Source organism: Anguilla rostrata, chromosome 3 (assembly GCF_018555375.3).
Source record: "Anguilla rostrata isolate EN2019 chromosome 3, ASM1855537v3, whole genome shotgun sequence".
NCBI classification, from domain to species: domain Eukaryota; kingdom Metazoa; phylum Chordata; class Actinopteri; order Anguilliformes; family Anguillidae; genus Anguilla; species Anguilla rostrata.
The window spans coordinates 10677969-10705599 of NC_057935.1; the positions used below are offsets into that span (position 1 = coordinate 10677969).

At 40.3% G+C, this 27631-nt stretch overlaps 1 protein-coding gene across 3 annotated transcripts; it reads left to right on the forward strand.

Annotated features, from left to right (window-relative positions):
* The first annotated feature begins 399 nt into the window (after positions 1-399).
* Positions 400-27479, forward strand: LOC135250100 (serine/threonine-protein kinase PAK 3-like). 3 transcript variants are annotated; one of them, XM_064326034.1, is made up of 16 exons: positions 400-603; positions 9101-9285; positions 9784-9884; positions 10823-10976; positions 11287-11324; positions 15368-15427; positions 18426-18596; positions 19098-19269; positions 19928-19991; positions 21019-21067; positions 22467-22579; positions 23010-23127; positions 23278-23377; positions 23720-23916; positions 24477-24614; positions 24798-27479. In XM_064326034.1, exons 2-16 carry the CDS (start codon positions 9123-9125, stop codon positions 24885-24887), a joined length of 1728 nt encoding a protein of 575 aa, XP_064182104.1. In that variant the 5' UTR covers positions 400-603; positions 9101-9122; the 3' UTR covers positions 24888-27479. The 3 variants fall into 3 exon arrangements, with proteins under 3 accessions (XP_064182104.1, XP_064182103.1, XP_064182105.1); XM_064326033.1 differs by having other exon boundaries at positions 402-603; positions 9101-9294; XM_064326035.1 differs by lacking the exon at positions 15368-15427 and having other exon boundaries at positions 402-603; positions 9101-9294.
* Positions 27480-27631: the final 152 nt, after the last annotated feature.

A 27631-nucleotide genomic window follows, 5' to 3' on the forward strand; every position in this document is an offset into this window, starting at 1 on the left:
GTTTGGTCTAGCCTTTGTACATCTATACAAAACAGAATAAACACAGGAGTGTTTGATTTACAAAGAAATGGAGAACATTCATTTAATCTAATTTTTACCATCTGTATTGTCTTGATAATCTTGTGACCAAAACAGAAAAATATGTTTCTAGTATAATTAATGCAAGTGTGTGTGTGTGTGTGTGTGTGTGTGTGTGTGCCTGTGTGGGTGTGTGTGCGTGTGTGTGTGTGTGTGTCTGTGGGTGGGTGGGTGTGTGCATTTCAGCTGCATGTCTGCCATTATTCAGCCTCCCTCTTCAACCCTCTGGCAACTTGTCTTAGCAGTTAAACAAAAGACCAATTCTGTCTGGTTCTGCTTAATGTTTTCCTTCAGCCAATGGGCTGGGCTGAAAGAATGACATCATGGGCTAGGGAACAGCACTGAGCCAGTGAAGCATCCAGCCTGCCAAACGAGCCAGGGTTTGGGGTCAGGAACCGGTCTGACAACAGAATGGCAATCCTGCGTGCAGGCTGTCACTAGGACTTTTCATACCAGGATGAACCCCACCGAACGCTGGATCTAAAGGCTACAAACAGACGGAAAGAATGCCAGGATATATTTCAGGTAAACTCCGGCATCTATTAACCCTTTGTAAGTTTGATATGGGTAGGCTACCTGACTGAGCACAGATCGATCTGGTTTTTTTCTCTGAAAAAATAATGCAAGAGGAAATGGATTTGCGGCTGAAAATTCCCCTAAAGGAAAAAGGAACATGCATATATTTATCAAAAGACTGATAGTGGCTTCAATTTCCATTTTACAAAATTTCCTTTCATTTTTTTATTTATTTATTTATTTGTTTACATAAAGGATCTTTGTTTATGTGGGAGTGTTGAATAGGTGCATGTGTCAAGGCTGTGCTTTATGTGTGTGTGTGTGTGTGTGTGTGTCTGGCATTATAAGAGCAGCTGCAGTGCCTTCAGTTTAACAAAAAGCTTTATTTTTCAAGTGTGAGAGGTTAAAACGGGGTTTATTTAGAGGAGGGGGTTTGCCCCGTTTTATATTAGGTGCATTGGTGGACATTTGTAATGGCTCGAGATGTTACTCATTGTATTGTGTACCGTGTCAATAGAGCTTTGTGAGTATGCGTTACATCTCATTTTACCTCCATCACAGATATGCTGGTGTTTCTGTTAGAAACACAAGCTATACTGTTGACAGTGATGCTACATGGTTTGCATGTCTGCTGCGAGGGGAAGAAAAAAAATTCAATATGTAATCACTTCCCTGGGTTTCGTGGGGGAAGGGTGGCTTCGCCTACTAAATAAGCTTCTCTGTCTCTGTGTGATCAGCATTGAGTGCCTGATTTACTGGGGAGTCAGTCAATAACGTCCACCGATTTCTCAGTGAATCAATGAAGGCTTGTTTTCCTCCAGTGGACGGCATCCCACACAACAGGCATGCGTAGACCGAGGGCGCAGCCCAGAATGCCTTTGGATACTCCTCCTCTTCCTGTCCGTACTGTTACCCCTGTGCGAGCATCGCAGACGGGGAGACGTTGGGAAGTCACGTTGCCTTGGTGATAGGAGGTCGGGGGCGCACGCGCCATTGGCTGAGGCTGCTTTGTCATCATCCATCTGTATCGCACTGCGAGACCCCACATCCATCCGCTTCCTGCGCCCTTCTGCCTCTCTCCTCCCACAGGCCCCATTTCTTCTCAGACCACCAAAATGGATGGGAGTCATTTTAGCATCTAATATGGGTGCTGACACAGCCTGTGTCTTGAGTCATGTATTTCCTGGTCTGTATGTTATGTGTCCTAGCTTTTCATTGCATGCTAGCTTGCAAAGAGCTCATGTATAACTGAAGGCATTTAGAAATGGTGAGGATTTCAGAAATGGTGGCGGGGAAGGCTAAAATATGGAATTAGTGTACAAATAATAAAGGTGTACTGCTGTTTCCAGCATTCTACTTTCCTGCATGCCACAGCATGCCACTTTGTCACTACTACTGTAAAAAAAAACCTGCTTTGAGTCACAAGTGTCTGCTACTCTCCTACTCTCATCATTGCTTAGTTTTCTGCATATTCATATACAAACAAAAGTAGGAAAACAGCTTAATTTTGTAATTCTAAATCGAATATAATAGTGTTCTTCATTTATAGGGTTTTTCTTGACGTATTTACAGTACTTTAATTTTAAATGTATACATTTTTTTTAAATTGCATTGAAGCAAGTTATTTACTTTATTTAAAATGCTAAGTGACGCATTGAGGGTGGGAGCCCTCTTTTTCAATGGTGCGCGCACACACAAACACACACACCTACAGACCCTCCTTAGCATAAAGCAGATGCTTATGAAGACAAGTGTGGCTTGATAGAATAAAATATAAAAATATATTTAAAAATTGCATTTAAGTTGGTTAGTTAAATCTTGGGTAATGTTTTAAATGTCTCATGCTTCCCCCCCAAAGTAGGCAAGCTGGAGTCCTGAACATAAGGCAGGTGGTAAAATGCTGTGAGGGGACAAGATCTAGTTAGCATCAGTATATGGAGCCATCTGGCCCAGCATTACAAAATTCTCCAGAGGAGAAAATTGGAGGTATAGGCAAAGATTCACATCTCATTTGAGCACATTTTCCACAACAACAGGGGTGCTATTAATAGCAGAGGTGGTATTAATAGCACCAACAACCATATGCAAATGTTAGCCCATACATATGGCCACAAGTCACACATCGTATCAGCTGGAAAAAATCATAATTTGCTGATATCAGCACAGACAGCACAAATCAATTGTGTATTAGCTACTTACTGTCTGCTGCCATTCTCACTGTTCCCATTCAGCTCTGAATTGTCAACATGTCTGTTGTGTTTTGACAAATAAAGATAATATAAGCTTATCTATACTTATCTATCAACAAGAGCTCACATGTAAATTAGATTCAAAGGCATACTATGCAGGATCTTTTTCCTTGCTTCACTCCTGTGTTTACAAAACATTTCCTCCTCTGTTCTCAACCGGCCTAACCACCCCCAAGATGACGAAGCTAGATATTTTTAATATTTTGCTCTGGCTACTATGCCTTTAGAATAACAAACACAGGCAGACAAGCTAGGACTGGGCAGACGTGCATGCAGGCACAGACTGTCAGTGCATCAGAGTAATGACTGAGCATGGCTGTTTTATAATATTTTCAAGGTGAAAATATTGCTTAGTATGCCCTTAAGAAGTGGGTCCATGTTTACGTCAGAAGGGATATTGTCATGGCAGAAAAAAGTCAAGTTGGGGCACATACATGGTTTTGCTCCTTCCTTTATGTACTGTAGGTGGTCCTAGGACTTGGCCCAGTAGGCAGCCAATCACTACATTTTATATCACATGATGTATCTATCAATCATGTGCATGTACAATAACAGCTAATTTCATGTATAACACTGCAAGATCATTATTAGATTTTTAATTGTTTTTAAACATCCGTCAATAAACAAAATGCCCATTGCCATTTAGGGGACTATTATTTACTACACGGCAAGTGTCAAGACTGGGATTCAAACCTGCAATCCCCAGTTCCAATGTCAGTACATGCATATGAGGTGCACATGCATGTACAGCATCAGTACAGGTGATGAGGTGCCATGACCCTCTATACAAACACACAGGTAGCTAATGCATTGTATTTTACTGGCATAAACAGGTGGGACACCATGTCTTCAGTCTTATAGTATTGGGCTGTGCCAAAGCTTTATAAATATATAAGGACATTTCACGAGTGTTCTGTCAAAATAAAAGCCAATACTTGGTATAAGCTATGGCACCGATTTTCAGAATCCAATAACTGTGCTGTTAGTTGAATGTGTCCCTGAATGTCATTTTGACATTCGTATGGTTGACATTCATGTGATACATTCATGAGTAAATGTATGAGCTTGCTTTATATAGCCTACTATTTTTTCTCATTCTGATGATTGGAGGAACTGAAACATATATGGGTAAATGCTGCAGATGCAGCCATTTAATGGATGGTATTATAGTCACAAAAGATGGCCTGAAATGTTTATAGGGCAGAGTAATGTAGGCCAATGATGATGTGGTTTATGAAAGATGAGGTTCTGTGGGCTGTGTGTGTGTGTGTGGGGGGGGGGGGGGGCACACGTGCGTGTGACCATTTCACTGATGACTGAATCTAGTGACTTTTGCTTGTAAATAGTAGACTTGTCTAGCGTATACCCTAGGGCCCACTCCACAAGACCTACTTTCTGCAACAATGAAATATGCACAGCGATATCAATACAACCTACAATAATAACATAATAATATGATGTTATATAATGTCATAATCTAAACCTAAATTTAAACATTTATTCAATGTCATCATAATGGCTTAATCTATAATATAAATACCAAATGTGGAAGTCATATTAGACAGAGTATGAAGAATGGTGGCAGGGGGAATTTATATAGGCATATTATGCTAACACTAGATATATATCATAGGTTTAAATGTTTGCATTACCGTTTTGAGTTCTGAATGGTAATACTAATTCAATGTCACTGGCTACTGTTGAGTATTATAAAAAAAAATTAATTGATAAATTAGTCTCTCTTTTTGGTAAGGCATTGCCGTGGAAGAATAGTGGAGGATACTGTACAGTTTTATGCCCACAATTACGGGCATAGAAACTGAGCCTTGCTGGATATCCATATTTTCCATGACAGGTGATAGAAGTAAACTCCCAGAAAATAGAAATATTCCACTTGGGTTTGATCCCTTTCTTGAATATTTACTTACTGTGGGGTGCTTTCATATTACAGTCTTATTTCATTTTACTGTGATTTATGGTAGGGGTGAAAAAACTGAATATCTCTCTGATATAAAATGTCTGAATTCATTTACACACCAGGTGATATGGCTATGAATTCCTTTTACTCTAGCAGTTTCCTCCATCTTTAAAAGAACTACATGATTTCTGCAGGGCATCCTGTCCTTAAAGTACAGAGCTTTCATTTTCTCTTCCAAAAATCTTCAAATCCCTGTGAGTAGCTGTCAGTTTCCTTTTATACTGTCCTTCATCTCCTGGAAAACCTAAAAGCCTAAATGTGTTTATATAATTATTTTTTGCATTTTTTAGTATTTTTCTTCTCTGCTCTCTTCACTACCAATTTCTCTCATGTAGTTCTCCATGAATATATGAATATGAGTTTTCCCGTCTTTTCCCTGTTCCAGGACAACTAATGCAGCACTAATTGCTAAGAGCAATGGCCCCATGGCCCATCCAACAGGGTTGCCCTAATTTAACTGCCACCCTGTAATAGATAACAAAGCCCTTCTCAGCCCAGAGTCTTCACTACCTTGGCTAAGTATTCCAGGATGTCTTACTGTATAACGTGTGGGATACCATGAATGAAAGCCCGTCCCCAGTGTGGGTTATACAGGATATGTGAAAGCAACCTTAAGTTCCTTTTAGTTTTTAGTCAAGTGGGGGACTAGACCCAAAGCAGGCTTCTTTCTGCCAACCTTTAATGCTGTGTAATGGCTCCTGTCCAGTCATCAAAACTTAGTACACAGCCATTACTCTGCTTCTGATCTTCTATGTATATTGAGGGGCAGTGCTATTTTGGGCTGCAAGACACACACTTAAAGAGGTGTGAGGTCTTTTTGTGACGAAAGAATCCTGCTCGCAAATGTGAAGTGACAGGATATTCCAGCAGAATGGTCACGTGGGACATGGCCCCCAGGTCTCAGATGATCTCAAATATTTGTCAGGTAACCTTTAGCTAAGGGGGTTCATTTTGGAAATGTGGAGATACTGCGTCACCGGCCAGGTAGACATGGTCCACTTTAAGACTGCCAGCTCAAGGCATTGTAATTATCTCATTCTTTTCATGGACGGGGAACTCCATGGGTAGCTGGGGTTTGTCTCTTAAGAGGAGGCTATGCCCGTCAGTGCTTGGAGAGTTAACAGCTATAGGTTGAAACATAAAGTTATTATTCCCTCCGACATTTCTCAGGCGGTTCAGGTTACAGAGACTGAAGTTTAAAAATCCCTGTAGCTTTTAACCTTGTCATCTCACATTAACCATATACAACGCTCAGATAACAGCATTCGTTATGTACAAGTAAATCAGAATCCAGTTGGGTCCTACCAAAAGGTGGGGGGAATTTTGCAGTCTTTAATGATAGGAGATTGGAATTGCCTCAGCAAAATCAGGTTTTTCTTGTAAACGGCTGTTTGCTTCTTGGAAGGTGGAACAGTTTCACTTTGTCACACCCAGTTGTGCACGGGTTCCTATTGTGAAGAATGGGAGTGCTTTTAAAGTGCAGAGTGAGTACCTGCTTTCATCCTGGAGGGACCTGTCTCCTGCCATCCAATGGCTCTTGTTCAGTGCAATCACCACATTTGCTGTGATACGCAGCGCTGCATGCTAGAGGCATATTACTTGTGTCTGCAGTTTCCTTGCCCATGGTCTGATAGCAGTGATTTATGGCAGACCATTTGTAATGAGGCTTAACCCCTGCCTTGCCTACACTATTCATGCTGCTTGGTAGATAACACTATCACTTTCACCCGTAGGGGCAGGAAGAGCCTGCATTAGGGAACATGTGAAATGATGCAATCAAGGTTAACCAGTGAAGGACCTAATGTTTCACTCAGACACACACACACACTGACACACTCGTGCGCACGCACACACAAACACACACATACACATGCACATACACACACACAAACAGAACATGGCAAGCCTAAAGCCCCTTTATGCTTTCTGAGTCACATGCTGCAGTAGGCTTCGGGCAGTGCTCTTAAAAATGTAACATTGGGTTGTGACTACTGAGCCTCTTTGTAGGAGGCACTATTGCTAGCTCTTTCAGCTCAGTTGCCTTGACTTTAACACATCAATAAATAGCATTGAAGTCCTGTAAAGTATTGCTTTACTTTACTGTTGGTTTCTTAAAAAGAGAACATATCTGCAAGTAATGCACACATAGGACAGTGCCCCATGAACATGGACACGTATCTAAAAAGTACCTAGAGAATAAACCATACATATATGTTTTTAAAATGTAATTTTCCAGAACCTGCCCTTGAAGTCTCTATGGCTCTACACACATTAATTTTTTTCATGTAACAGGTAAATCAATACCTTTCGACAACTTATTTATCAGTCTTCCTAGTGAAATAATTGAAGTGCTGCCATATCTTTCTGGTGAACCCTCAAAAAGGTGTTAGTAAATATCAAATGGAAAGCTCTGGTCTGCAATAAGTACTGCTGATAATGGATCAGATATGGACTGGGAGGTGGCTAAACTAAGCTTTAATTAGGGTGGATATGAACACTTTCTCCCTGAAGCATTTGTATATGGGCTGGACTTGTATATTGTTTCAGGGGTACTTGGTATGTTTGAAAATGAGAACAACATTACTCTCCTCAGAAAGTTCCAATATAGGCACATACTTTAATTATAACTAATTAAAGATGTGGTCTCATAGAAGTGAGAAGATGTGTGCCATCTGAGGTTGTGGTGATGACCTCAAGAAAATCTAAGAAAAAAATTTAACAAGATGGATATTTTGCCTGTGTGCTGAACCCTGCACTATCAGTGAAACTTGTTTCCATGTGGTTTCCTGGGTCTACAATCAAGTAAATAATTAACTGAAAATGAAATGCATTTGTTTTTTGGCTACATTGTCTGTATCCAAATACAAAGAACATTGGTGGTGTAGAGAGGGATTTGCCTATGAGCGCTGACAGATTCTGTGCTGCAAACAAAGAGGGCTGGAAAATTAACCATTAAACTGGTTATTGGAGTCAAACAGTTTTAATTCATTTTGCATGATTAAGAAGAGTGTTGAATATCTGAATAATTCACTGGCCAGTGTCATCCCAAAGCTGTCTTTTTAATGTTGTTTTACATCGTTGCTCTTTCCTCTTGTCATTATTCTGGTTTGGAAATTCTAACACCTTTTTTTGTTTTTAACTGCGACTTTAGATGTGTACTACTACCATCTTGGAAAAATAGATTTTATTCTCAAGAGACTTCCTGGTGAAACAAATGATACATAAAAATAAATTCATCTTTCACCACCAAAAAAGAACTGAAGCAAACCACTCCATAATGCTGTAGTCTGCCTACAATCCCATTCTAGAAGACTTACACTGAGACAGTACGCTAAACATTAGAAATGGCATAAACTCTTTTTGTCATTTTGAATTTATTCATTCGTCATAGCTAATGGACTATTGGGGCATATGAACATTTTGTCCTGATAACTAGCTGGTTAGCATTAGCTCAATAAGTGAATCTTTTTTTATTAATCTTCATCCAGTTTTAGCACCGTCTAGATATTGACTTGCCTCAGAACATTTATTGTTCGGTTGCTCCCAATTCCAGAAAAGAGGCCTTTTTTCCAATGTGGAATTATACGTTGTACTGTAGACCTGAAATGAACTCATCTCACCAATAGCATTGCAGGGGAAACAAAGAAACATTCTGTCCAGGCAGGAAAGCTCAACATGGTGAGCAGTATCCAAGCTCTGTTCTATACCATTTCACGCAGGGGAGCCAGTGGTAATTACATTACACAAGCTAACTATATTAAGGCCATTCCACCTCTCCCCTTGCTTCACAGTGCACAGCTGTCCTATGACGGCTTGATTCTTACTGTATAAATCACACACCTTTTTTTATTCGTCATGTTTGGGACCAGAATACTGTGTGTGACTTCTGTGAGGTCATCCAGGAGCTGTGTGAGATTTCTGTCAGGATATCAGCGGGCTTCTGTGATATATTGTAATAGGAAGAATAGATAGAAATTGCATATCCTTCTGAAGAGATTCACATCAGACTGGATTTTCAGGCTTTACTTTCATTGAGTATAACTATTGTAGTCATTCTATAGCCTGAGAGGGCATTCAATTCAGCATATCCAGGACATTGAAAGAGGTGACCCTCTCAGGTTAATGTGCACATTTAAATAATTTATTGGATATGATAAATAGTGTTTCGCTACTGAAGCCAGTGTAATGGGTCTGCACTGGGCGGATGGACCTTTTCATTCAGTACGGCGGCGAATCTGATCTTTGAATATTTTGTTTTGATGATCTCCATTCACCTCAGGGCATTGTGAGTGCTGCTGAAGATGTCTGATAGTGCGGGCACTGAAGAGAAACCTCCAGCCCCGCCCCTGAGAATGAACAGCAACAACCGAGACTCTTCATCAGCCAATCACAGCTCTAAACCCCTTCCAATGGCTCCAGAGGAGAAGAACAAGAAGGCCCGTCTGCGCTCGATATTTCCAGGAGGTGACAAGAGTGAGCACATGTCCGCCCCCCCAACCCTGCCCCCCACCCCAACCCCCTCTGTCTGACCTCACGTGATCACGCCCCCGCTTCAAAGTCAATCATGAAATATTAGTGTAAAAGAGATAAGAGATGTGTGGCTCAGCAGAACCAGTTAGATTAAGGAAATTACATCCATTAATCCCATTGAAAGTTCGAACAATGCTCAACAAAATAGTATCTTACCTCTTTAGCACTTCCATATTCATTCTTCTTATTTAAAGCACAGAAATGTCTGTTGTTTTATTAGTAAGGCTTTTCTTGTTTTTCTCTGTTGTTGGAATACAATTGTGTGCATAAACATTAAAGTATCACCTAATAAAAAGAAATTAAACCAAGAACCATCCTAGAATGTCTCCATTCATGTTATGGATAAATGTGGTAACATTTATAACACTACTATGCTAAACACAAGATAAAGTGAAATTAGCTGCGTAAATATTGTTTTGTTTTGCTCTGTAGCCAATAAGAAAAAAGAAAGGGAGCGTCCAGAGATTTCTCTGCCCTCTGACTTCGAACACACCATACACGTCGGCTTTGATGCAGTTACCGGAGAGTTTACGGTAAGGGAAGACCCGACTGCACTTGTTTTCGTTATTATTAGAAATATACTTTTGTGTATACTGCTTTTTTTTTCGTAATGTGCCTTTTTTTAAACATATTTGCACACCGTTTACAGATTACACTTTATGTCATTACGTGAAGAATATAATCACAAATTTACTTCTTCAGAAATTTATAACAGGTAGAGTTTCGTATTTCCTTTGTCACGCTGTTTCCCATGCTCAAATCACAAACAACTGGGGATTCCTGTCACCAGATCAACTCTAAATAGAACCACATTACCAAGGCTACACGTTAAACAAAGCATACTTCATTCAACAGCTAGAAATCTCATTGAGTTGTGAATTAGCAGAGTTGTGTGTGTCAAATTAGAGTTGAAGTGAAGACCTGCAGGATGATAGATTTCCCAGAGCACGATTGGGTAGCCCTGGTGTAGCTCATGAACAGCACATGTAGTGTGATTCCACTGTTGACAAATTATATATACATATGAAAATATCTTCTTTTTTTTAATTTTGATTAAAACTGCATCACGTGTAAAGACATATTGAGAATTGTTAAATATTCTTACAATATATACAGTTCCACCTTATCATTCTTCTCATTGTGATGCTGAGGTCAATAACAGACAGAGAATATTATATTATGCAAAAATATTGCCCACGGCCATATGCCACACTGTAAAAGTTTTAATTTAATGCTTTGTTACCTCTGTGGGAATATTTACTGTAGAAGAATAATACCATGAAAACAATGCAACCTGATTCTAATATGACAGATCAATGCTTATTTAAAGTGTGCAAGACTTATAGGAGACCCACCCATAATCACTATACACAGGTAACACTGAAGCACAGCATGATTTTGTCTCGCACCTGCACCGGTGCACTGGATGCAGGCTGAAAATGTGTGAGCTTGTCCTTCCTCTCCCTCAAAGGGCATCCCTGAGCAGTGGGCACGACTCCTCCAGACGTCCAACATCACCAAGCTGGAGCAGAAGAAGAACCCACAGGCCGTGCTGGACGTTCTCAAGTTCTACAACTCCAAAGAGACCGTCAACAACCAGAAATACATGAGCTTTACCTCTGGAGGTGAGGGCCAAAACGCGGTCATGTGATTTCTATGCAGCTCACTCACAGTGGATGTTTTGGGCAGTGACCCCAATAAGCAGAGCCCCAGAGCTATATTTGCACCGCTCTGCTAATTGTTTGGTGAGGGTGAAAAAAAGTTGGTCTGGGACACTTATTTTATTTGTACTTGTCCTGGCCTGCTAGCAGTACATATTTTCTGCTTATACCCTACAATTACATAATAAAAATAAATATTTTCTACTGTAGTTTTTATGTGACAGAACTATCTTACCAATCTGCTGTCTAAGTGAAATTATGTTTCTTATTTCAGATAAATCAGCACATGGTTATATAGCACCTAATCCTCTGGTAAGTACACATTTGAAACTATTCTTTCCATTTGCCTACATAGAAATTTATAAACAGCCCACAGGGCCATTGATGGTAATTAACGCTGCACCATTGAGTTAATCAATCAAACTCATCAGATTTTGCTTTTGGCAGTACCAGATTTAGCCATGTGGTATCGTCATGTGAAAACGAATTAACATCAAATCAAAATGTCCATTGTGTACTTTGAGAATGCTCTTTGCTTGTTGCAGGCCAGTTACAGGACAGCTGTATTGAAACTGAGGCAGGTGTGCCCAAGTGGTCAGAAGCGGTTAGCCGCGCTCAGGGAATAGTGTTGCTGTTTAAAACCTAAAACACATAAAACGAAGGAGTAGTCAGTTTCGGTATTCTGTGGTTCTTTTATACTTTGCACAGCTGGCGCCTGTGAATTGTGAATGCCAGGTGTTTTCCAGTGACAGTTATGGCGTTCTGGCACCTTCATCTGCTTTTCATCTTAGAGGCTTACTTCCCATTAACGGCCATGAACACAGCCAATATGTGACTGCGACAAACATTTCCTTTAGCCTTTTCTGTGCCTCTAAATATAGCCCTACCTTCAAACAAGACAAGACACATTTTGCTGAAAACAAGTCTAACCCATCAAATACATACAGCCAATCAGACATCATCCCTAATTATTTTCCTATAGTTGTCTAGTTGCCTGCATTGAAGTTACATGTAAGCAAAGGTTTTTGCATATATACATACATAGACTATATTGGGATTTCAGGTATGCCATCCACCAAGTTGCATGTACCTGCAGTGCATATTGTAGCTTTATATCAGATTTTTCACTATAGTACACATCTTATTTTAATTTATGTACTGTGACCATTGAATGAGCTGTCAGAAGTGAACTTGAGGTGAACCTTAGATTAGTTTCCCCCTTTAACTGTAAAACCTTTAACCCTAAAGCTGCCTTGTAATCACAGTGTGCATCATAATATGTGAAGGACTGCTTTGTTCCTAGTTGGTCTGTCATTGTTTGGTGAAGCTTGTAGTAGGGAGATCATTTTCATACTGCGCTCTGTGTGAGGCTTACTCCTGTATGTATTATCCACAGAACATTGGCTGTATTATAGAGCTGCCAATTCCACAAAAATAGAGGAAGTAGAGTACATTTGTTGCATTCTGACTAAATATATAACAGAGGGTATGGTAACCTAATCTCTGATATAAGAAATTATGATTCTGTCAGAGAGACAACTAGAACAAGTGTGCAAGTTGATTCTGTATGCTGTTTGGACCCCGTTAATTGCTGCTTGCAGCTGTATTTTTTTATTATTATTACTTTGAACGACTATAGTTGAAAGCCTAATGTTCATTCTAACTCTATGGCTGTGACTCACCAGCATCATTCTCCTGTCGTCATGACATAAACAGAGTGAGATGAGCAAAGACACCCGCTTTGCCGTTTTCCTTAGCGCTGATTTGATTTGCATTGTCTGTCTGTGAGGTATGTTATTGGGTATACAGGAGGATGGGTTTCCCCCTTGCGCCTGGTTCCTTCTGAGGTTTCTTCCCATCTGCCACAGGGAGTTTTACTGTTCTACTTAGGCTTGCTCCTGTGGGGGTTTAGGCCAGAGTTGTCTGTGAAGCGTATTATGACAATTGCTGTGAAATACGCTATATAAATAAAATTTGATTGATTGATTGAACATAGACTGATGCATGTCTCTTGCGTATTTTCCAAACATATCGCTTTATTAAGATGGTGAGGCTCCAGGGTTGTCCAGGATGTGGACAGAAACTAGCGTGAATCCGCAATAGCTGCGACCATGTGTGCATGCATCCACGCACACACCCTCACACAACCACGTGACCTCTTCTTTGGCTCATGACCAACCTTTCCACAAAATCGTGTGCAAATCTGTGAATCCATTCGGGAGTTATGCACCTTTTTGTGATAGGCCACGCCCATCGCCACGCCCCCTCTTGGTCAATCGGCCTGAAAGTTACTCAACTGTACCTTCAGTCATGGCCAAACTCCTTGCCAAATTTCAGCCTCCTGGGGCGAAAACTGTGGCCGCTACGGGGTGGGACACTTTTGTGGACCAACCGACCGACCGACTGACAGACAGCTATAGAGCTGGGGTCGTAGCTAATAACAATAAGGGCTCCTATGAAAGACTGTGCCGCAAGTCAGAAACAGGATGAATGAGAGGGCTGACATATTTTAAAAGAACAAGTAAATCTGAGAAAGCTTTATATATGACATGAGAGAAAGGCTATCATGGGCACATTCACTCTGACCTTCTGGTAGGTGCAGGAACAAAAACTAAAATAAAAAAAATAAAAAAGAAATAAAATTCTGTCGATATTTGACTTGTCGATGATATTTTTTTTATCCAATAAGATCATCTATGATCATGTTTTCTTTGTGTTTTTCTTGTTTCTGGGATAGTTTGTAAGAAAGAAAATTAGCCAAAGACGTTTTGTCAAATTCATAACTTTAATACTACTATACACTAACAAAATTAGCATGAAAAAGAACACCGTACTTCCTATTCTAGGAAAATAGAATAGCTAAGTAAATGAATATGTGAATGTAAAACATTTCAAAAGGAGGCTTTTCCTTGAGGAAAGATAGCATGTTAGTATGTATAGTGGAGTGCAAGTCAACTCTGATATGTCAGTCTCAGTGGTTTTCATTTTATTTATTTTATCCCTTTTATTTTTCCGCAATACAAAATAAACTCAACTGAGATGGTGATGAATCTTTGGTGTTGTACTGAAAAATAAATTTGCACTGACAACAATCGTTGTCCTCAACTCACTGTTTTTGACTGATTGTAGTGGAAGTGTAATTCAATGTATTACAAGCTGTATATGTATGAAATTTCCAACAGGGGTTAGTAAGGCCAGGATACAAATTAAAACAATGTACCCAAGACCACTTGAGAGATGTGGTCTCGTGCTGTTTTGAACAGTACATTTGTAAATTTGACGAACTGAAGTGTTTGCAGTATGAAAGCCAAATCATTTATGAGAGCTAAGGGCACCTATTGAAGGACCCAAAACTGCAGCCGTTATGTCTGAAGGAGTGATTTGTTGGATTTTGCTTCAGCCACATCCTGCTCTTCAGAATATAAAGAAGAGTGCCTTCCCGCCATGACTGTGAGGACTGTGTTGACCGCAGCACAAGTGTGCGCACGCTCATGATCTCTGTTTAGCAGGCTTTCGGTAAATGTATGGTAATTATGCAAATGAAGGCAGCTGCAAACTGTCTATCCAAGTATCAGCAATGCTTATTGCCAAATATGTTTTGTAGTGAGTGAACAAAGTATAAAATCTCCATGAGCAATGCTAACATGGTTCACTAATATATATGATCTGTTTACTATATTAAATGACACAGTTTTTTTGTTTGCCTCAACTCATACACACACACATACACACACACACACACGTTTGTAACAAAAAACCAGTGACATTAAATATTTTCAGGTAGCCTCGTGTCTATTTAGTAAATATACCCATGGCGCCTTAGTCTGAGAGGCGGTGATTCTGTGTGTTTTAAGTAACCACAACTAACTTAAGTAACCACCCAGCTGAATTACACTAGACTCGTCTCCACTCATCTCAATTTGTGAAATGTGCCAAACAGAACATTTTCCAGCTCAAGTTGAACTTATTTGAACTCATCCAAAAATAGCATCGACATCCTCATGTCTTTTATGTCTCGAATTATCTGTTTCATTTTCAGTTCTTGTGTATCACAGTGAAGAAACCGCAAAATATGAAAGGGGGCCGTCGCAAATGTTCGAAGCTAAAATGCCTCGCGCATTCTCGCACATGCCTGCTTTAAATGTGCACTGGGTCCTTCCAGTCATGCAGAAGATAGCCGTACACAGCAAGAGAATGTTAATGGGCTGCTACTGTACACTAGCGCTTGAGTGCAACTGTACTCTGACAAAGGGATACATTAGTGCAGGGAAAGGCCCCGAAGTCCATTTGCTTTTGTGTGTTGTATGGGTTTGTGTTCAGTATTCAATCCTGCCATTCTCGACCTTTACATTCAGAAACGCCTCCTGTCTGGGCCTGCTCTCACCATTAGATCCTGCAGCGCATTATTTGACAAGGTAATATTTCACCTGCTTCATATATATATATATATATACCTCTCTTTTAGAAATTATATAAGGATCCCAAGATTAGCAAAGAAATGAATATTTTACAACTATGTATGCCCTCCAAAAAAATATATACTTTTCTGATAGTAAAATTGCATCCACAATTGCATTTTCAAAATTTCAGTGTTAAAACTGTGAGATCACATCACCACATTGCAGCCACAGTCTCATAAATCTAAGTTTTAGTACAACCTTTAAATTCACTAACAATAATCTGATGAAAAATATTGTTGGGACCTCAAACCATAGCCATTTATTTAGAGTGGGAATTTATATTTATATGATAGTTTAAATCACTGTCAGGTCCCAGCATAATGCAGTGCTGTTCCAAGTAAAATTGATGCTGGATGCTCTGTTGGTAAATGGCTAGACTAGATAGTCTGCATGGCCTGTTCTCATCGTTAAACACCATTATGTCCTTATGTTCTTAAATACCTACAATAAAGAATGATTTTATGCCAATTCAAAATACAAAATACTCATAGAATGCACAATCTATTAACAACACATAATTATTATTTGGTGCCTTTATTTCGAAAATAATTTTGAGAATGGATGCTCCCCCCCACAGCACCCATGGCTATGCCTACATTATTTTGTTTAAAACAGGCATTGTTTTATTCCCTCATATTTATGTTAATAAAATGTGCCTGTAAGTCATGAATGCATTTTCTCATTTTATTGCTCGTTCCATTCATTTGATTGCACATTGCCCCAGTGAATGTGAATGCTCCACTTATAAAAATAAAATTGTCGAAGGCAGATGCTAATCTCATGAGTGGGTTGCGCTGCATTAGGGACATACCTATTCTTGTCAACTGCACAGTCACTGCCATGCTGTACCAGATGCAGTCATCTTGATTTTCTTCTAAAACAAAGCAGCTCATGCAGTATTAACAATAAAAAAAGACATGTTAAAAAGTTAGAAATATAAAGAAATAAAGAATTATAGCTATTATTAGAATTTGAACATTGAGTCGCCCTCATAAAAATCTTTCATAGGTTTTCAGAAAATATCAAACTGATTATGCAGCTATCCTTATATTGCATTGAATAACGCCGTCTTTTGAATTGTAGTTATACTGAATTTGTTGCCTAGAGTATCATCTTGGGCTTAAACATTTTTACAAAATCAGCTATAAGACCATAGAATGCAAAACACAAGGACACCTCTGGTGACTGAATATTCTAATTGTTTTGCTGGTAAATAATGGAGAGTGCCTGTTATTCTCATGAAGTATCAGCTAGGACTCATTTCTTTGTTTATGTGCAACTGCAGATTAATAAGTTACATGTATGCAAGTTTAATAATGAGACTCACAATACACAATGTACGTATTGCTATTATGACACTCACTGCTAACTCACTGCTGTTGGTGGCTAATTTGTGTTCATTCCCTGTCATTGCCGCTTGCATTATGTTTAGACCTCCACACAAGGAAGATGCTAGAACCTTTTTTTTTTCACCAAATGCATGAAATTTAAGAAATGTGGAAAGGCCTGGGACAGTAGCATGCCGCAGTATAATGGTGAATGATGACACTGCATAACTGAATAATCTTAAATCCGAAACTGGAAATCTTCTCTTGTATGAGGTAGAGTCACAAAATGTGTTTCTGAGTTTTTTTGTTATCATAAGCATAAAGGTTACTTTAAGGAGCAATGAAATATTGTTTTTTTATTATTCATTTTTTTGTTCTAACATTAAATAACTAAGTAAAATTTGATTTTGCGCTTGCTCATTTATCATTGCATTCTTATTGAAGTATGTTCTGAAAATATTGTCTAGTTTTATACCGAAGGTGTGACTATTTAGGAGTCTCAAGTTTAGCTAATTGTTTCATCGCTATAATTTGCAAATGATTGCATTGTTAATGACACAAGGTGAAATCTCAATACATTTTTCTTTTTAAGTACCTGTGGTGATTTCAAATTTCCTTTATCACAGCAGAGCTTTCTCAGATAAATCAGCTCTGCTCTCTTTCTCTCTTTAAGATGAGTAAGTCTTTGGAGCTGCTACCTCGTTTTTGAATATGAACCTGTGTCATAAAGATTTCAACAAAAACGCCTTCATTTGGGTTTTCTAAATAGAAATAGAAAAGGGCATATTATTAGGGATATGGAAATGACCATTTTGACCTCTTAATTTTGGTTTTCTTAAGCAGAACCTGCTCTTTTTTAGGGGCGACAAGCTCAGGAGGTAAGCGTGATTGTCTGGCAGTCGGAGGGTTGCCGGTTCAAACCCCGCCCTGGGCATGTCGAAGTGTCCTTGAGCAAGACACCTAACCCCTAACTGCTCTGGCGAATGAGAGGCATCAATTGTAAAGCGCTTTGGATAAAAGCGCTATATAAATGCAGTCAATTTTAGTATGTCCCTGTAATTCATAGTACAGTTGAAAGTGAAGATTTTGGTCAGCCTCCATTTTTCCAACCTGCTAGTTCTCATATGCTTTGGTATCATAGATTTACCTCCAGTGACTTGCCAGAGCAGAGGCGATTTTGTGTCTTGACCACAAGGAGATATCATAACTGGCCGGAGATTATTTGGAATTTCAAAAGCTGCTGTATGCGTCTTTTTCTTCATTGCCTTTGCACACATCGAAACTGGGTGTTCAAGCAGTGAGGAAGGTTCTTCTGTCACCTTGTTGTTGCTGCTGATTGCTTGTAGAGGTGATAGTGTAGCGTACATTTTTGACTTACTTTTAGTACACATACACAAGACCATACATACATACATAGGCCCCTATATACCTGTTGCAGATGTACATTATGTCATCCAAACAGGAACAGTACTGTTAATGTCGTCTTATTTCTTGACGGTTTCCTTCAAACTAAAGTCTCTGCTTTTACATTCGTGCTTAATTCCCTCCTGTTCCCCAACATGCTGCAGATCAGTTTGTGCATCAGATGGTGTTTTCAAAAAATAACTGTGATTTCTACCCTATAGGCTACAAAGACCACAACTGAGCCGCCACTAGCCCCCCCTGTGTCAGAGGAGGAAGAGGAGTTTGATGAAGAGGATGAAGAAGACGATGATGAGGAGGAGGAAGATGAAGAAGAAGATGATGATGACGAGCCTCCGCCTGTCATTGCTCCTCGGCCGGAGCACACAAAATCTGTAAGGAGCAATTATGTTGGATTTTACCTTATACAAAATCAGTTTAACACACACACACAAACACACACACACACGCACACACACACATACACACACACACACACCAACATACACATACACATGTGTATGAGTTGAGGCTTACAATAAACAGGTGACGTATAATATTTGCAGGTACCCTTGTGTCTGTTTAGTAAATATACCCAGGACACTTTATTTTGAGAGATGATGGTTCTGTGTGTTGTGAGTCACTACACCATGCATGCACACATGCACGCACGCACGCAGGTACGCACTCACTCATGCACACACACACACGCACTCACTCATGCACACACACCAAAGCATGCATGTACTCCTGCACACACACACACACACACACACACACATGCATGCACTCATATAAACTCTGTAAGAGCTCAAATAACCTCTGTAGGAGCTGATTTGGACAGCAGAATCTTCTGTGGGTGTGTGATTAATGTCAGTCGTGTCTGACACCTGTAGATCTTCACCCGCTCTGTCCTTGAGCCAGCTCCACCCACTGCTCCTGTCAAAGAGGAGTCCAAATCCCCCGAATCGCTGGCCCCGGAGAACACCTCCAGCGCTCTGTATCGACACACGGACCGTCAGAGGAAGAAGTCCAAGATGACAGATGAGGAAATACTAGAGCGATTGAGTAAGTCTCACACCTTTATGCACCAGTCAGGTATTTCTGCGGCTTACCCAATCAAAACCTTCGTAGCCTCTCAAATCTCACCTCTTATTTCCTCCAGTGTCAGCTATAAATGGAACTTCATTTTCCTCAAATGGCTATGAGTAGATTTCATCATTGAACAGCTCATTTCTGTGCTACAGCTGTTATACAGGGACATTTTCCTCTTAACATATTCCATACATAATTCCATATTGTATTTTGGCAAAGAAAAATGAATTGCACCAACAGTGCATATCCGAGCAATTCAAGTTTGGTCTGTAGATTGTAACCTGTTTGTTTGACTCATTTAAAATTTTATTTAAAATAACAGTAAGTAGATTATCAATCAGTGAAAAGTCTGGCCTATTTTTCACTATTATTTTTTTACTGGAGTAGAACATAATATGAATAAAAAGTTATCATTTTATGTGTTATACAATGTGGCATTATGGACGCACCAACAAAATGAATTCACCCAGCTATGGTACACAGAGACAGACTCCTGACTCTTCACTGGCATCAGCTGTGGTACTCAATGGCTCAGTATGTGTCCACAGGACTGGACAGAGGCAGTTGCTCCACATCATTGGCATTCAGGGGCATCCTAATCCTGCAATGCCCCTCTTTCCTCTTTTCCCAGGGAGCATTGTGAGTGTGGGAGACCCAAAAAAGAAGTACACGCGCTTCGAGAAAATAGGACAAGGGTAAGTGTGCATGCACTGAAACGCAGCTGTGGGCTGTTGGGACACAGTGGGTGGGAGCCCAACTAAGGCTGAAAAGAAAGGAGCCTTTGAAAATCTACGGGCCACACCTAGAGCAGAACAGGGACATCTGAGGTAAGATAGACCTGGGTCAAATACGCATTTGTTTCAAATACTTTTCTGTGCTCTATTGATCTTGTCTGGTATAGTTGTGCATGCCAATATGACCAAAAGGTGGAGTTTGCACTTTTTGAGAGTATTTCATTGGTTCCAATAAAGCGGAGAAAAGAATTTGAATCCTAAACAAATACGTATTTGACCCAGGCCTGCTGTAGGGAAGCGCTGTAGCAGAACTGTAAAGCAATACGGAACAGTGGCTCTGAAGATGGCCAGCACAGGCTGACAGGCTGTGCATTTGGCTGGGCTTGACTCTCCGCAGCTTGCTGGCAGTTAAATCTCCCAGCGTGGGTAATCTGCATATATAGGGAAAGGGGAGATGGGGAGGAGGAGGAATGCGGCACTCAAGGAGGAAAGGTCAATAGCGCCGCGCGCTAATGCTGATTGGTAGCAGACCGAAGTGGAGGCGTGGACCTTCTCTTCCCCAGCCATGAATTATTAAACTTCATTAAGAGTGCCCCAGTTAAGCTGATTGGACAGGTGTGGGAGAGAGGGAGAGAGAGGGAGAGAGAGGGAGAGAGATAGAGTGAGAGAGGGAGAGATAGATGGAGAGTGAGTGAGAGAACATCTAAATCGGTAATTGCTTGTATGATGAGGAAAAAGTAATGTGAAATGGAAGAACATTAAAAACATAATCCAGCGTGGACTAGCTAACGTTAACATATAGTATTCTTTTTTAACGTCTAGTAATATCTGTGGGTTCTACAATTAGACTAACAGTGGATGTAGGATTTAGAATTGTTGTAGAAAGTTATATAAATTTACACTGAGAGACTGGTTAGGCAACAAGTCAGGACGCACGTGCGGTACACCACAATGGAAATTAATCGTCCCAAACCTTTTGTTGCTACAGAGCTTCTGGGACTGTGTACACGGCCATCGACGTTGCCACAGGACAGGAGGTAAGTGCCCACTTCTCTGTCACATGCACACAGGGGTTGATAAAGCGTCCTACAGTGACCCACAAAATGGCTTCCAATTTAATAGTCATATTTGTTTTCAGCTGCACTAACTGCTCCAATGCACCCGGGATTCCCCCTCCACATCCCCATTTGTTCAACCGTTTAGTGAGGAACTTCCCCTCATTTATAACTATACTACAGTGTCAGTATGTTTGAAGATAACATGGAGCTGTTAGTTTTATTGCAGTTCTACACCTGCATGTATTAATTAAAGTTTGTTTGATTTTCATCACTAAAAATGAACTTAATCACTGACATCCATTACAGGAAAATCATAGTGTGAGTCTGTGTATATGAAAGGCCCATATGGGGAGATGAGTGATCCCAATGCAATCATGCACAGTTCCCCATGCACTAAAGCAGGTCCACTGTCAGTATATTTGCAGTACACTTCCCCAGTGCCTTCACACAGTATGTGACATGAAGCTGTACAATGTTAGCGCAGGCCAACCCTCACCCACACAGATGATCTTCTGGCTGGAGGCCTGATTTAAAGTGCTGTGCAGCCAGATTCAGTGGTGATAATTTCATGTCCTCCTTCCCTGTGTAATGGGACACAGCATGGAATAGTGCTTAAGTAATGAAAATCCTGATGACAGGGTCATGGATTCAAATACTACATAGTGAAGCTAGTTTTTTTTAAGCAGGACTTTTCATTGAGATGCTGCTACTGTGAACATCCATGTGCTTAGCCGGTTTCCATGGTGAATGACAGAAATGGAACATGACTTATCAGGCTCTTATGTGACCACTTGCCTGCCTGTCTGGTCCTTCCACCGATGTTTAGGGAGTGTAGTGAGGACCTTCCCTCTCCAGCAGTCTCCCTCTCTTCTCAATGGTTTTTGATGACATTTTGGCAAAAGAGAATATGCCATGTTCTTGAATTATAAATGACGTAGAATTTTGCTACTTGGAAGACAAACCGTGTCTCGTAAATTATTTAGTGAAACAATGATTTATTCGTGTGGGAGCTCCAGGATATGCACACTATGTGTTTGCATGGAAATGAAAGCTTACTTTAAAAAGTTGAGTCACAACATATTTGGGAGATAGGTGTACTGAACTGTTGATAGGTGCCCCAGCCAGTAATGACTGTAAGTCTGTTTAAACATATAGTTGTAACTATATAGGTGTTGGGGGGGAGGGGGGGTTAGGGGGTCTGTTTCTTTCTCTGTAAGCAAAGCCAGCGGTTTTTATGATTTTCTAAATTTTTTCACAACATTTCCACCATTTTCGAACGTTTTACTGCTTCTTTAGTAATTTTATAATTACTCAGGGCTTGTACTTGGGAAGCATTGTACATGCACACCCTTAAGCATCCATTCTCTCATTGTTACAGGTGGCTGTAAAACAGATGAACTTGCAGCAGCAGCCAAAGAAGGAGCTCATTATCAATGAGATCTTGGTGATGAGGGAAAACAAAAATTCCAACATCGTAAACTACCTGGACAGGTGGGTCATCACTGCATGCGTAGGGTTGTTTTACAAAGGTAAATTTATAAGGCACGAGCAAAAGTTACATGATACCATCATTTTCTGTAAGGTGTTATAATATGTGTGCATGATTAGGATAAACATTTTTCCAGCTAATACACATTTCACTTTGGCAAAATGCTATTTTTAAAATCAATCCTTAAAAATAAGTTGACTGGGCTTTAGGGTTCTCTGAATAATTGGATGCCTAAAGTATGCCTGTCTCAGCTGTCCTGTCGTCTAGCAAAAGGATTGAGAAAGAGTAGCTGCAGCTCCAAAATTAATTTACATTACCATACATTTTCCTCATATTTAATTAAAATATTAATTTTCAGAAGAAGATACCTGCATTTCTTTGTACAAGGAATCAACCTGTGTAAAACTTATTTTGCCTGTTTACTAACTGCAGCTACCTGGTGGGGGACGAGCTGTGGGTCGTGATGGAGTACCTCCCCGGGGGCTCCTTGACCGATGTCGTTACCGAGACCTGCATGGACGAGGGTCAGATCGCGGCTGTCTGCAGAGAGGTAAGGGTTATACCTTCTGGATGGTCCATCCAGATACCGGACCGGCTCGCCTCGTGCAAACGCCGCAGTCACAACAGGCTAGTGTAGCCAGATTAAATTAGCCAGATTAAATTAGCCTGTTTTTAATGAGCTGTGATTGGTTTCCTGTAGTGTCTTCAGGCGCTGGACTTCCTGCACTCCAACCAGGTGATCCACAGGGACATCAAAAGTGATAACATCCTGCTGGGAATGGACGGGTCTGTGAAACTCAGTGAGTGAGAAGAAGAGCTAAATGTTTGTAGCTTTATTCCAGATGCAAAAAAAAATACAAGACTAAAATGAAATTTTTTATAGGAAACAAAACCGGCTATAGCAACTGTTCAATGCATTCATTACCAGGACAACCGTGATAACTTCCTGATACATTTCCACAGACCCACACCTACATCTATCTAGTAGATGAGTTTTCTTGTGACGTCACACTGAACATGAACGTTTCAATTGTGTCTGCCCCCGAGCTGTGTGTGCACTCTCTATTGTAAATAGGAAACTCGTCTATAGGTGCAAAGTACCCCTTGAAACGGCGTGTGACATTGTTTCCCTCCCCCCACAGCGGATTTTGGCTTCTGCGCCCAGATCACCCCAGAGCAGAACAAACGCAGCACCATGGTGGGCACGCCCTACTGGATGGCCCCTGAGGTGGTGACCCGCAAAGCCTATGGCTCCAAGGTTGACATCTGGTCCCTGGGCATCATGGCTATTGAGATGGTGGAAGGGGAGCCTCCATACCTCAACGAAAATCCTCTCAGGGTAAGGGACTACTGGTGCCATTGCAGTTTCTGGGTATGCTGCCGTGGTCTCTGCTTTTCCTGAATTGTCCTACAACTGTTCTACAAAGGTCACATTTAAGCTTTGGTGTTCAATCTGAAAAAGGTTTTCTGACAGCCGTAATTGGTTGGTCCGACCATAAGAATGTAGTGTACTATTTTGTTTATTGTTGTGAAATGTCTGTGGTAATGTTTAATGCCGATTGCTATCTGTGACCTTGTATGGCCATGCCACTCCAGTCAAGCACATGTACATGTTTGGCAAAGTGAGTAAATCCAGCAAAAATGTTTCCGAAAAACGATGCATTCTAACTACATTTTAATGTCCCGTGAATCGTTTTTCAGCAGCGAAATCAAGGAGCTTGATTTTGGCTTGTGCCTGATGTTTAGTTATCTGATGTGGCAGCCAGCTGAAACTCAGCTTCCATGCGGACCTCTTAAGAGTTGGGCTGCTGCCCAGTAAATAAAAAGGGATGAATTTGGTTTCAAGTGGCTGTGCCCTCAAAACTCTCGGCACAGGGGTGACCTCTGTACTCCCCCCAGGCCCTGTATCTGATTGCTACCAACGGAACACCTGAGCTCCAGAACCCAGAGAAGCTGTCCGCCGTGTTCCGCGACTTCCTCAACCGTTGCCTAGAAATGGATGTTGACAGGAGAGGATCTGCGAAGGAACTCCTACAGGTACCTTCCTTCAGTCTGATTATTTAAACTGTGGTGACGTATTCACTAGAGTATAATGTGCACAGTGCCAGTCCTCAGAGGTTTACAGGTTAATGCAAAAATAATTAATTAAAAACCTGGTAAAATATCACACTGAATTCATAGGCTTGAAATAATCATAAGTGTTTTCTCTCATTTTTCAAGCACCCGTTCCTGAAGTTAGCCAAACCCCTCTCCAGCCTGACGCCCCTTATTGTAGCTGCTAAGGAAGCCATAAAGAATAGCAGTCGCTAAGGGAAGGGATGATGCCCAGCCAAAGAGACCTCCTGGAGAACATCGACCCCTCTGACCGTGAGACACGGGGGTCATGTGACTGATGGGACAGCACAAGGACAAATATACTGCCTTTCCAAGGAGCAATTAAAGGGCATCTGTGCTTTTGCTTTTCTCTGGACCACCAACTAATTTATGTCTCATTAAGCATTCTTTTAAATGTCTGATTGTGGCGTCTGTCAGAATCGGGTCCAGTGATGGACCCTAGCTTTGCAGAAGCCATCTCCGAGTATGGTTAAAAAAAGAAAACTTGTGCTTTTGCAGTTCTCTGGATTCAGAAAGGCATCAGAGAGAAGTGAGAAGAGCCTCTTTTTTAAACTGCAAACCTCAATTTCTACCCTCTTAAGACTGGACCTTGGTCCCTGAACTCCCCCCTTGAGTTTTCGTTTGGACCATCAAATCTCATCCATGCTGAACATTTCAAAAAGAGATGCCAGAGATTAATGCTGACCAAGTGTACCATGCTGACTCCTCAATACAAGTGCATGACAAATTATCTGCCAATTTTATGTAATGAGCTGGCTGAAATTATGTGTGCCTGCTTCGGGAGAGTTTGAAGAGTTTGAATTGAGAGAAATGAAGGCAAATGTGTAAATACTGTGAAATGAAAACCTGTTGTGGGCTAGTCCAGCATTTAAAACGGAAATGATTGGACTGCAGAATAAGCAAATATATACTGTTTTAAATTAAATTCCCAAGAACCTGCAAAATACCCTTTTGTCCACATATAGTGGATAGAATGGAGGGGAATTGGATGAAAACTAAGAACATGTCTTTTCCAATGAGAAAACAAAAAAGAAAGTATTTGGAAAGGAGATTCCATGATTCCATGTGCATTATGACAGGCCATTAGTACAAACTATTGGGATTTGTGAATGGATCAGGGATATAAGCCGTATGTGTGCTGCGTATTTATATCTCTCCACGAAATATGTATAAAATTTTGCAATGGGTGACATTTTTTAAACAACTTAAATTACAATTTTCTGTCTCAGTAGCTACGTCCTCAAAATTATGTTGGGAAAAACTTCAAGTGTTTACAAATCCATAGGCTATAACAAGTGATTGTGTATCGTTTTGTGATTGCTGCCCTATTTTGTTACCATCAGAAACTACTTAAATTCAGTTGTTTCATATTTCTTCATTTCCTTATGGGAGCTTCAGCAAATACTTCAGTGAGAACAAACCATTACATTGGATACAGTCAAAAATTCTGAGTGGGAAGTATAACCATCAAAGTATCCACCATGGTTTGTTTCAAATTCTGCCAATTCCTCTTTTAAACAAATATGGCCTTGTAATCTTTCATAACTTTTGCTCCTTTAATTAGTTCGTAGTTTTGTCTAAAGGATGTGGAATGTGAAAGGTAAATATGTTTTAAGGTTTTACATAATTCTTTTACAGTCTGTGAACTTCACACTGAGAGGGTGGGGGAGGGGGCAGTGGTGGTTGAGTTGAGAGCAGTTGTTTCCTATGGATTACTTTCTTAATAAACATAAACATGACGCACAACATTAGGATCTATATCCATTTGTGCAATTGTACTGTAATTCTCTGCTCCTGTAATTCTTCAACACCCGCTGCATGGGTGGCTGTGTGTATGGCTGGAGATGGCTGACAGCACTGCACCTAGGAGGATACCTCATCTTCTGGGGAGGCTACCTCAGCCAGCCCTGGATGCTACTGTTACTGCTGTGAAACATCACTATTTGGGCTCTGGATAGGGACACTGTGGCTGGGATCGTACCCCAATAAGTCTTCTCGGAACCCCTACTAAGATATGAGTCACAAGGGAAAGTGACTCATTCTATTGACACCCCCTGCTGGAAGATAAAATGGGTGACCTACTTTACTGGTTACTGGGGTATAAAAGGAAGGCTGCTTGTTATTTTTCATTTGAACGAACAGTAAATATTTCCAATCAACTTAGACCTTCAGAACAGCTGGGCACCATGTATATGACCCTTTCTAGATCAAGTAAGAGGAAGAGAAAGCCTTCCTCATGTAGGCTTTTAGACAGGAAAGCAGTTCTGCACTGTGATACTGTGCAGCGTGTATCCACAGGTAAAGGGCACTTACCATAAGCTTGTAAAGGCGGTGTTGGCCCTGGTGTCTGTCTGGGAATTTTGTCTAAATGCCTGAGACTATGAGCACAAAAAGCATCTTTAGCATCCTACATTCCCCTGTACATTCCTTTTTTTCTGGATCATGTGACCTGTACATGTGATGTGAAATTGCTCTTGAAATGTATATCCAGAAAAAAAAAAACAGAAATAAAGATTGTTTTAAATAATTAAAAAAATTTACAAATCAAAGCTGCTGAACCATCTCTTGTACCTTGGCAAACTTTGTTTTCCCTTTTAAAAAACAAAATAAAAAAGCAAAAGCAAAAATAATTTCATTTTAAAAAATGAAAGTTTTCAATATGCTATTTTTACTTGTGGTTGAAGCAATAGAATTTTTTGAATTATGAATTGTGCATGACTGTCTTGAGTGTAATACAAAATAAACAGTTTGAAAAGTGGACTGAAATAAAAAATGAAAAATTCTGAATCCTTATTTTGAATGCATTTATTTTGAAAGCCCATCTGCCTGGTACTCTTCCTTTGTGTCTTTGTATCGTTTTTCCTGGTTTTGTTTAGCTAGTCTGTAGATTAACTTAGTTAGTGTGAGGAATGAATGTTATAGGTATCAGAATAAAACAA

Excerpts from the sequence above, each read along its gene's own strand:
- LOC135250100 (XM_064326033.1), top strand. The coding sequence starts at position 9,123 with ATGTCTGATAGTGCGGGCACTGAAGAGAAACCTCCAGCCCCGCCCCTG. Across the intron at positions 10,977-11,286 it reads CATGAGCTTTACCTCTGGAG|ATAAATCAGCACATGGTTAT; the intron begins GTGAGGGCCAAA and ends TTCTTATTTCAG. Across the intron at positions 23,378-23,719 it reads GGACGGGTCTGTGAAACTCA|CGGATTTTGGCTTCTGCGCC; the intron begins GTGAGTGAGAAG and ends CTCCCCCCACAG.